The 12,291-nt window shown below is 42.0% G+C and overlaps 1 protein-coding gene across 1 annotated transcript in view; it reads left to right on the forward strand.

The window, feature by feature from the left end:
- The window catches only part of tox (thymocyte selection-associated high mobility group box), a 46,076-nt gene extending 37,154 nt beyond the window's left edge, over positions 1-8,922 (forward strand). Inside the window, exons 6-10 of the mRNA XM_074650175.1 lie at positions 281-517; positions 2,401-2,481; positions 3,297-3,818; positions 7,450-7,610; positions 8,206-8,922. Coding sequence (XP_074506276.1) covers positions 281-517; positions 2,401-2,481; positions 3,297-3,818; positions 7,450-7,610; positions 8,206-8,242 — 1,038 coding nt within the window. The 3' untranslated portion in view covers positions 8,243-8,922. The remainder of the gene's footprint in view (positions 1-280; positions 518-2,400; positions 2,482-3,296; positions 3,819-7,449; positions 7,611-8,205) is intronic.
- The last annotated feature ends 3,369 nt before the right edge of the window (positions 8,923-12,291 follow it).

Genomic DNA, 12,291 nt, shown 5'->3' on the forward strand with positions numbered 1-12,291 from the left:
TAAGTCATTCAGCATGAAAAAGCATAAAAGAAATATTAACTGACTGAAGAAATCTTAGTCGACTAAGACCAAAACGACCGATAAGTCGACTAATCGACCCAAGAGGGGGCAGCTCTATTTTTTATTTAAAGATATTATCAATTTACTACACAGCACTGATACTACTATTCTCAATTTACAAATTCATACCACTATTTGAGTTTGTTATACAGAACTAAACTCCATCCATCCCTCTGTCCATCCATGTATTCATCCTCACCTCCTTCCTCTCCTTCCTTAGCTGGGCGGTGGAGCAGAGAAGAGGCCAGCAACAGTGGACATCTCCAAGAAGCCCAAAACACCAAAGAAGAAGAAGCGAAAGGACCCCAATGAGCCGGTGAAGCCAGTGTCTGCCTACGCCTTGTTCTTCAGGGACACCCAAGCCAACATCAAGGCCCAGAACCCCAACGCCACCTTCGGGGAGGTGTCCAAGATCGTGGCCTCCATGTGGGACGGCCTGGGAGAGGAGCAGAAACAGGTAGGGCCTCTAAATCTTTAATTGAGCATGTCTGGGTGCCTTTCACTGTTATTGATAGAAGGCTCAAATATATATGTGGTAGTTATGCAAATACATTTATATTAATAAGTAATGATTCACTTATTGTAAAATGTGACATGTAGAAACACAAAAATTAGGTTTGTTTCGGAAAATACTGTTGCTAGAACCTTCAGGAGCTAAAGTATTAGCTAGCGGCACGGCTCTAAAGATGGCCATGTTAGTCTGTCCACTGTGACCCACACTGAAATCTCTAAACTAATATTAGATGGATTGCAATGAAATTTGGTTCATGTATTCATGTTCCCCACAAAAATGTGGTGGTTTATGACTAAATAACTAAAACTATTTTATTCAGCTTCAGCTGTACTTTGTGTTTAGTGCTAAGTAGCAAGTGTTAGCATTAGGGCTGTCAATCTGTTGAAATATTGATTGTCCAGAGGTAATCGCACATTTTTTATCTGTTCAAAATGTACCTTAAAGGGAGATTTGTCAAGTATTTAATACTCTTATCAACATGGCAGTGGGCAAATATGCTTGATTTATGCAAATGTATGTATATATTTATTATTGAAAATCAATTAACAACACAAGACGTTGACAGATATTGTCCAGAAACCCTCACAGGTTCTGCATTTAGCATAAACATATGCTCAAATCATAACACGGCAACCTCAAGTCCAAGGGGGAACACCAGCTGTCAGTGTGTCAGTGTGCTGACTTGACTATGACTTGCCCCAAACTGCATGTGATTATCATAAAGTGGTCTGTAAAGGGGAGACTCGTGGGTACCCATACAACCCATTTACATTCACACATCTGGAGGTAAGAGGTCAAGGGACCCCTTTAAAAATGGACATGCCACTTTTTCCACGCCAAAATGTAGTGTAAGTTTGGAACGTTATTGCTTTAAAGAAATTAGTGGCGTTAAAACAAATTTGCATTAATACATTATTATTAACTTTGACAGCCTTAGTTAGCATGCTAACACGCTAAACTGAGATGGTGAACATGGTAACCATTACACCTGCTAAACATCAGCATGTTAGCATCCTCCCTGTGTAGCTCTCACAGAAGCTAGCATGGCTGTAGACCCTCAGTCTTGTTTCTGAATTTTGGCAAAGGCAGATGATGAAAGAAAAGAAAGATATAACATGTTTATCCTCTTCACTAAAACGCTAAAGGACAAGTGAGAGGGACAGAGAGTACCTACCCTGTCTTCGTGACAGGAATCAACAGTTCTGCAGGAAAACATGAGCTCTAACAATACCACTGAGACTACCAATCATTACTGGGCTCGCAAAATTGCCAGAAGTGGCATGTCAACTGAATTTTAAGAAGTTCACTTTCAGATTCAGAGTTGCAGTAGGTGCCTTGGGAATTTATTATTGCAGTTATGTGTTATTAGATAACTGTGTCAGCTGAGGGAAATACTATTCGCCCCATGATGGTTATACCTGAGTGATTATTATTCTCACAGCACGTTGGTGCTTATCACACAGCTACAGTTCACTGAAGAGTTTTCACATTAATAAAAACTACTTCACTAATGATGTACTGCTGGTTTAAATGATTCGTAAACTGTAATAGAGGTTGATAGTCCAGTAGCTGGTAGGGGTGTAAATCACTAGCACCACTTGCTAACGCCGCTAGCACCGTTTAGGATGTTTAGGACTGAGGTGCACTTGGATGGAAATGGTGAAACAGACATGCCATGGGAATTTCAAAATAAAGGGGTATCTTAAAGATGGTGATATGTATCAATGTTTCACTTTGCATCGATAATATTGGATTGTTGGATCATTGAGTCGATACATCCGCACCCCTAGTAGCTGGTAGAGAGAAGTCATGTGTTTGTGTTTCAGCTGTACAAGAAGAGGACAGAGACGGCTAAGAAGGAGTATCTGAAACAACTGGCTGCCTACAGAGCTAGTCTGGTCTCACAGGTACTACACGCACACACACACACACACACACACACACACACACACACACACACACACACACACACACTGATAATTGAAGTTCTTGACATTTAATACGTGCCTTAAAGGGATAGTTTGGATGTTTTGAAGTGGGGTTGTATGAGGTACTTATCCATAGTCATTGTTTTACCTACAGTAGATGACGGTTGCCACGCCCCCAGTTTGGAGAAACAGACAGGAGTATGACACAGCAATGTACTGCTGTGGATGGTGCTGGTCTACTGCTGCCTCGATCGGCTAGTTTGTTTGTGGTATTGTGTCACTTTTGTGTTTTAAAGGGTTAGTTGGGATTCACCAAAGTCACACAATAACACAAACAAACAAACTAACCGATCAAGGAAGCGGTTGACCAGCGACTCCTGTGCTCTGTGATGTAAAATTACTGTTTTCATCAATGGAGTCTGGTGGCTTTGAAGAGAGCATAGGCTTCAGTTTCTTGTCAGAAAGGGCTCTCTGACCGCAAGATAAAGTAGTGAAAATATTCTAAATATAGCGTATATTTAAACTGATATTGATTATTTTAGGTGTCTAAAATATGTTTAGCTGCTGCCCCCGTCCACAGCAGTACATTGCTTTGCTCCCGTGCTGGTACTCCTGTCTGTTTCTCTAAACTGGAGTCCTGCTGACCGTCATCTACTGTAGGTAATACACTGACTATGGATAAATAGCTCATACAACCCCACTTCAAAACACCCAAACTATCCCTTTAAGAAGCAAATGGGTCAATCTGAAACGTGCAAACTGATTTTCTGTTATATTTTTTTCTTGTTCTCCAGAGTTACAATGATCCATCTGATATGAAGCCGCCCCACTCTTCCTCCGCACCTTCCTCTTCCTCTACCTCAATGTTCAACTCCAAACCTTCGGTGTACCCCGGTCACCCAGGCCAGCACCACTCCTCCGGCTCACTGGCCCACCCTCACCCTCTCTCTCCCCATCCCCATCAACACCCGAGCATGTACATGCCCTACCCTCACCCGTCGCACCCTTCCCACGCCTCAAGCCCCGGCCTCAGCCCGCACCTGCCCCCTCCTCACACCCAGATCCACCCCCAGCTCCAGGCTCTGTCCTCCAGAGGGACCGTGCCGCGGTCCAGCGTCCCCCACCAGGGAGCTCTGTCCCTCGGCAGCATGGCGGCGGCGTCCACCCCTCCTCTCCAGGTCAGCCCTCCCCTCCACAGCCAGGCACACCTGGGAGGGCTCCACAGTCCACACCATCAGCACCATCAGCAGCACCATCAGCACCAGCAGCTCAGTGGACACTCACTGGGAATGACGCACTCGCCTGGCATCCCACAGGTCAGTCACACACACTGAATGAACATCTTATAACTTTGTAGACTTGAATTTGTTTGTGCATTGATAGTATTCAGTGAGTTGGACATGAAGTCTTAAAGGATAAATGTCAGTCTGTCTCCTGTCTGGAGCACTCAGCCCCAAGCCCAAACATTTAGTTCAACAACAGGATGCTGTAGTTTCCAGAAAATGTTACTCAAACAGGAGGAAATAGTGCTTTGTTGGGGACTATTTTCAGCGGTGGATTAATCCACATTTGGTGCTCTAGTGAGTATGTGTTGCAGCAGGATGGTGTATGTGGGATTGAGTCCAAATAAACTACAGTGCTCCTTCATGGTAATGAAGGAGCATGTCATCCAGTGCAACGGTGTGACTCATCGATGTGTTTGTAATAGTTTTTGGACAACAATGGAGCTCTGTAACACAGAGAAATGAGATACTGTATATCAGGCTTTAATAAACACACAGTTCATTGTTGGTTTTGGCCTTTTCCGGTGACCGCTGCAGTGGCAAGTCGGAGTGACGCTACTGTTTGCTAACAGTATTAACTGGTGACTTTCAGCCGCACGCGTCTGTGGTTGCTTGTAGTAACTTATGTAAATGGTTGGTGTAGATAATAAACGCAGATGGGTATGTATTTAAAATGGGTTAAAGTAAAATTGAAGGCTTTTACGAGGACACTTGCATGTTCTGTTCGTGTTTTCAACAGCTGCCGTCACTACGAGAAACAAAGACAGTGCCTTAGCAGTTAGCTGACGTTAGCTAAGCAGTGTTAACTTAGCCGATGTTAGTTGTTTCACCATAATAGGCTAATGTTATTATTATTAAATTGGATTTTCCACCACTTTTAGTTTTTCTTCTGACATTTTTAATTTAATATATCGCAATACATTATTTTCAGTCATAGAAAATATTAAATTAGCTTCTATTTAGTCGAGCAAACTATTGGTAACACGGATTGCTTTTGACCTCAAAGGGAAATAAAATAAAGAGTTACAGGATCGTAAAAATACATCCATCTTTTTGCATGTATCCTGACCTTTTTTTTTTACTTTAGTTTGGAATTGGGGACACAGCTATTGTTTCCTCGGTAGTTCTTTCCTCTATGGATCATCAAACCATTTCTTACACGCACACACACACACACACACACACACACACACACACACACACACACACACACACACACACACACACACAGTCAGCCTTCCTATATCCTCGAGGTAACGGCATGTTGCTGATTTAAAAGCTGCACAGAGGTGAATGGAGATAGATGAATATATCAGCAGAGCAGACACACACAGTGGAAATGAGATGGGTGCTAGAGTGGAAGAGGATGCATCAGCATTTCCTTGAGGACCGCAGCACTAGAATAGACTAGAACTGTATTGAATTGAAAACTGAAATATCCAGCCTATCCTATTAATCTTAATTATTATCCAGTCGTGTTGCGCTATGCTGTTGGATTAGTTGACCTCTTTTTCTCGCTGTCTGCCTGTAGAAATGGATGTGTGATAACATACAGACTAGTAGAAATTAGGGCTGTCAAAGTTAACACGATAATAACGCGTTAACACAGATTTGTTTTAACGACATTCATTTCTTTAACGCATTAATGCAACTTGTGATTTTTAGGTTGTAGTGGGCTCAGTTTTAAAGGAATCCATTGGTACCAACCATGTCATACTAATCACATGCAGTTTGGGGCAAGTCATAGTCAAGTCAGCACACTGACACACTGACAGCTGTTGTTGCCTGTTGTGCTGCAGTTTGCCATGTTACGATTTGAGCATTTTTTGAGGGTTTCTGGACAATATCTGTCATTGTTTTGAGTTGTTAATTGATTTCCAATAATAAATATATACGTATATTTGCATAAAGCAGCATATTTGTCCACTCCCATGTTGATAAGAGTATTAAATACTTGACAAATCTCCCTTTAAGGTAAATTTTCAACAGATAAAAAATGTGCAATTAATTTGTGATTAACCACAACTAACTACAGACAAGCATGCGATTAATCGTGATTAAGTATTTTAATCAAGTGACAGCCCTAATAGAAATAGTTTGGATGTTAAATGGAGACAACCAAGTTCCTTTTTAATCATAAAAATCAGTTTTTGGTTGAACATTAGTCGGACTTTCTCTACTTCTGTCTGTCCCGGTCCACCTCTCAGTCAGTTGATAGTCACTCTATCAAATCAGGAGGAAGAGGAAGACGAGTGGCCGTGATATTTTAAATCCCATACTCCCATAATCCCCCATTTCTCTCCTCCATTTTGCATAAGAGAAAACAAAACAAAAGTAAAAAGTGAAGGGAAAAAGGAGAGGACACAGTGACAGAGCTCTAAACTTTATGTTTCTTCGAGTGAAGAGTGAGAAATGATGGGGGAAGGGAGAGAGAGAGAGAGAGAGAGGGGGGGGGGGGGGAGAGAGAGAGAGACAAAAGAGGCAGATGGGGTCTTTGTGAAGGAGTGAAGGAGAAGAATTTGCTCAACAATGGATGAATAGGTGAGGTAGAGGAGGAGAGGGGGGAGAACCCAACCACCTGCTGTCCTCCTCTTTCTCCTCTTTCACTCCCAACACTCAGATTAACTTCCCTTTCAGCCTCTCTCTCTCTCTCTCTGTTTGTGTGTCTCTCTCTCACACACACACTCCTGCACTTTGTCACTCATTTTTCTCTCTTTCCATCTCTCTCTCCTCCCTCAAGTATCTTATGGTTGGAGTCATGCTCACCTCCTCTTCCTCCTCTCCTCTTACCTTTTCATCTCCTCTCCGCTCGTCCACAGCTCTCCTCCCCCCCGCCCCCCGGCAGATGATAAAATCACTCAGTAACTCTGTAATTAGTGCTGATGAACCTGTGACTGATGTCTGTCTCCTTTTCACTTCACTTGCATTCATTCATATTGCCGTCAATCAGAAACCATTTTACCAAAGAAGAGCTAAAGGTTGGTTTGATAGAAGCCCGTCAGATGTCTATGGACTGATTCAGGTTGAAGGAGGATGTAAACAAGCCGCCATTACTGCGAAGGCATCTCACATTCAAACCTGCGCAATAGCACTGAATGAATGTAAAGGAGTTAACTTTTCAACCACTTATGCCAAGAAATATGACCTTATATATACATGTCAAAAATATAGACGATTCCATTGAAATGAAGGTTATAAAATAAAACAGGTTTCCAATGTTTCAGTGTTTACATTTTTGGACATTTTGACAAATTAAAAGTGTGCCGAATCAGCTATTAGCAGTTCCTGTTTGCAGTGGACCCATGGTTACACAGACAACTGTTACTGGATTACTTTGATACTGAGGAAAAGTTAAAAACGGGATGATTCTCAGGCAACTTCTGCAGTTATAAGGAGCGTCTTTTTCCTATGATTTCTTAGCGGATTATTCATGATGGACATTAGATAAATATGTCCTTGTAGGTATAGGTGATGTCTTCCAGCATCACCTATATTGCAAGGACACACAAATGCATCTTGCATCTGCTATAGCATTGCTCATCTGGTATCTGTACGTGGCTGACCAGCCAGTGTGATCAGCTGTTTACACACTCTGTCTGCATACATGATGAATTATTATGTAATTTAATATAATATTATTTTTGTTTTATTATTATTATTCCAGGGCTACCACCCTTCCCTCCAGTCTGACTACCAGTCATTAGGAGGAGGCATGCTTAATGGTGGAGGAGTGATGTCATCAGCAGTGGACTACCATCAGCTGGGTCGACACACGCCCAACCACCACCCCTCTCTGGACTGGAGCACCGATTACCATGGCAACGGGTAGGTATGAGGCTCTGACCTCCTCTCTCACCTCGCTGCAGTGATGTACAGGTGTACTCCACGACACTGTGACATCACGAACGAATATATTTGCATCATACATTCCGAAAATCTAAAATTCTTACTGTATTAATTTAGATATTTTCCAAAGTAAAAGTCCCTAGAAGTGTATGATTCAACTTTTTCCCATGGTCTAGTGTTAAAAAAGTTAACAAAAATCGTATTCCAATAAATCGCAATGCTTAAAAATCGCAATACATATCGAATCAGCACCCAATTGTCGTGATAGTATCGCATCGGGAGATAGGTAAATCGTCCCAGCTCTAATAGTTACGGATATTACATTACATTTCTGAAAATAGATCCCCCAAAATCTTACACACTGGTCCTTTAACAAAGTCACGTAGTAAAATGTCTGTTGCCTAAAAGCAAACAGAGTAGCACCCTTCTTCTGGCTTCTTGCAGCCAGCCCCATACATTATATGGAAACTATGGGACACATGTCAGATCCAGTAAATACCATCGCACCGCTTCCTTTAGCCCATTGTTTTGCCATCTTTTATCCTCACGCTTCGTTTCTCCTCTCTTCCTGCAGCGGTCTGCAGAGAGACAAACCTCTCTATCTGAGCTAATCTCAGGACAAAGTGACACCAAACACCTTCAACTCAAGCCCTTCGACTGCCTCTAGCCTCATCTCTACGTGAACCCAGGAGGTACCCCCGAGGACTCCACCAACACACCACCTACCTACACTTGGACTAAACTAGAGTTCGGCATTTCAAACTGAAGCCCAAGCAGTAGAATAATGCGACATGTGTCTGTGTGTGTTACTACCGTCTCTCCTGTAAGGGACAACAGGCCAGTGTTAAAGAACAGGTAGTTTCTGCATGTCCCACAGCTGGTCTGACATCTGTTATTGGCTGTATTTTGTTCTACTGACCATTTACAGCAGAAGTTATGCTTTGAATAGAAATGATGTATTCCAGCGAGGTACAGGTCCTGTGCTGTGAACCAAGGCCCTGTTCAGACCTGGTATTAACATGCGGCCTCATTGATCGGAACACAAATGGACAGCTTTAAGTACAGGTGTGAACGCGCTCAAGACACATTGAGATCCGATCTTTCAGACCACATTCAGAGGTGGTCTGGGCCACATATGACCATATTATTTTAGCAGTGAATGTGTACGGGAATGTGTCCTGGGCGACATTAAGGACCGCCTACTCAACTGACGTCCTGCTGGGATCCGCGCGTATCTCTGCGCGGGACACATGCGAGCGCTTGTCTGCCTCGCGGCGTGGAAACGTCCTCTGTGTTCTACTGTATCCTGTTGGTACAACTGTATTTTATTAAAATATATCTCATCTATAGGCTACATATCTACAGACTATCGGACTAGGCACAGGAAGTGCATTATTATTATCATACTGTCGGAGATGTGTCGGTGTTTTTGTTCCGCTGCTTTGCACGGAGCTGACACTCGACCGCCCACTCGCTCTCTCTCCTCCCCGGCACTCTGAATAATATTTTGATGTTAATAAAATGTACCCGAAGTCACGAATATGTAGGATATTACTACTGACATTCCTGTAATATTACATCACAACGTCTGCTGTATTAGCCGTGTGTTTACTACGTGTTTATTAGCATATAGAGCGGGGAAGTGAGATCCGATCACTCATGTGGAGACGCATTCTAACGCCAGGTGTGAACAGACGTACTTAAAGCTGATCACTGAGGACGCATGTTAAATACCAGGTCTGACCAGGGCCCCCTGATAATAGGTGTATATACTCCAACTGTCTAACTTCCTGTCTGCCCTAACAAGTCCACATCTAGTTCCTCCATTTCGTAAAGACGGTGTTAATCGTCGGTTCCAAAAGGCTCTGAAGAGCAAGTGTAAATTGCTGTAACATAATAGTTTGAGCTGTCGATTTAAAAAAGCCAATTGACTTGTTTTTCTTTTGACCTCATAGTCGCTGAGTCCTTCTATGGCCAAAGTAAGGAGACGATAGGTTGATATAACCAAATACGACACACGACATAACCTCCCCCCGCCCCCCACCCCCGCTGGTTCTTTAATTATATGAATTTAAAGCTTGGATTTGATGCAGTACGGACTGAAGTCCCTCACACAGAGAGTGAGTGATAATGACTGAATTCACACTGCTTTATTCAGCTAAAGATAAATAAGAGGAAACGGCACCTGAAGCAGTTTTGTTGTTGCTCTTTTTAACCAGGCGCCGGCTGTGAATAATTGTGTACGATTAAAGAAGTTGTATTGTTCTCTTCGCAGCGAGGCTCAGATCTGCAGGGTAGAAATTCAATGTATTTTAGTCCTTGAAATAATGAAAATGTCAAACAATTCTTTGTTGGAAAAGAAGAAAAAAAAAGAGAAAAGAAACAAAAAATACTCCTTTGTACGATGACAGCTCCTCCTCCTGACATATGTCTGTTGATAATATTGATTTGGATCCAAACTGTGTGCGTGAGTGAGCGTGCGTGTGAAGTGTTAATGAGAAGGTCGCATGGTCTCTTTTGTCATCTCTATTTCTCTGTGCACAGAGGCTATTTAAGAAACTATAACTGTTGCTGGGTTTGGCTGTTTTAATGTTGTTTTTTTTAATCAAATCAAGTTTTGTTTTAGTGTTAATGATGATGATGATGATGATGATGATGATGAGAGACACGTCTCTCTCGCTCTGTATCTCTTTGTATTAATGTGTTTTTTTTGGCAGATGAAAGGACTCTGGGCAACAACAACCATGAAGATTTTCTTATTTTTAGATTCTAATAACGTGTTTGAGAATAAAGTCAGCGCTGCATTTGATGTGCAGTCATTACTCCAACAACCTGCCTCTTTTTTTCTCCTTTTGTTTATTTCTCAACACTTTGTGACAGCAGCTCTAATTAACGGCACATAATAATGTAAACCTTTACAGGCTCCTGCGACACGGTACACTTTGTAACCCAGCCTTTTGCGTTTATGCAAAGCAGCCGAGCTGTAATTGCAAAAACAAATGTCTTTGAAGTCTCGGAAAAATCTGTATTTTTAACCTCCTGTGAGCTCTGATCGGATCTTGTCAAAATAGTTTTAACGGAAATTTCATTACAGGCTGGTTCTCAACACTTTGTGAGCCATGTGGCTGAGCTAGAGATGGAAATATCAGAAGGTCGGTCCAGACTGAAACACCGTGGGGCTGATTACATTTTGTACTGTATCGATGTTTATGGACTCTAGAGGAACAATCCTACACTGTAAGTTATTTCACCATTCATTCACAGTAAATTACTGGCTACTAGTTGCATTACTTTCACAGTACAGTACTGTATCATTTTTACAGTAAGGTATTGGTTAAATGACAGCTGTATACTGTGACCTCACAGTTATGCCAGTATCTTACTGTGATTTAGCAGTTTGCTGCTGTAGAATAACTCTATTTAACTGTAACTTCACAGTAAATGTTTAGATTACTGTGATTCAGCAGTAAGCTGTTGTAGAATTACAGTGTAAACTGTAAAAATATTTGACTGACAGTAAATTACTGGATACTAGTTGCATTAATGCGACTCAGTAGCCAGTACTGTGATGTTTATTTATAAATTTACACTTTAAAACGTACTGTAAAATACTGAAAAACAGTTTTATCCGTTAACCCATCAATAACTTAAAACATTGAAAAATTACACAAAAAATAAACACAAAAATATGATACATTTTACACATTCGTTTAGCATGTAGAGAAACCTCTCCTGATGAATTCACAGTATAGCTTGCAGTAATCACGGCTGTAATAAACTTAACTTCACAATAACATTATGAATACTGTATTATATTGTGAATATCACAGTTAAGGCCAGTAATGTAATTTATTGTGAATTATTACAGTTGCATCTTGTGAAATCCTGGTAATAATTTACAGTGTTCTGACTTTGGTGATCCTCGATTGCATTTTGGTAGCCGATATTAAATGTAGCCTACTGGATGAATTAATCACTGTTGTGATCATCATCTGACTTTTCATCTAGCGCCGTCATCAGGTCAAAGTTTCACTTTATGTTATGACCAAATACCTGAAAACTCAGCTGTAGCAAACTTTAGCATTTAGCTGGAAGCATCGCTGTGACTCCTCATAAAAATGTTGGCAACAGTTTGTCTGGGCCCCAATTGGTGCATCGTGTATTAGCTTTCGTTTTACTGAAAGATATGAAAACCCAGGTGGTCGTTTAATAGCACAACAGCTACAAACAAAGGTAGCTGTATTTGACATACTGAATTATTATTGCACAAAAATATATATATATAAAAGAGCTATTGTGTCTGAAAATGTAAAATAACAAAAGGAAATGAGGCAAATGTTTGCTAACAAGTTAGCTATAAAACAATTCTCAAGGTGATAATAGAAAGCTGAATTCCCGCCACTTCCGATGGACCACCATCGCAGCACGCCGGCCACAGCGCATCGGAAGACGGATAGACATGTTGCGGCCGTTTGAAATACAGTTTCGGGACATTTTTGAGGTTCACCGGCCGCTCCCAGCCCCCAGCCCCCAGCTCCCAGCCCCCAGCCCCTAGCCCCCGGGCCGAGCCCCCAGCCGCCAGCCCCCAGCCCCCAGCCCCCAGCCCCCAGCCCCCAGCCCCCAGCCCCCAGCCCCCAGCCCCCAGCCCCCAGCCCCGACA

The sequence above is a fragment of the Sebastes fasciatus genome, chromosome 11, assembly GCF_043250625.1.
Source record: "Sebastes fasciatus isolate fSebFas1 chromosome 11, fSebFas1.pri, whole genome shotgun sequence".
Lineage (NCBI taxonomy): Eukaryota > Metazoa > Chordata > Actinopteri > Perciformes > Sebastidae > Sebastes > Sebastes fasciatus.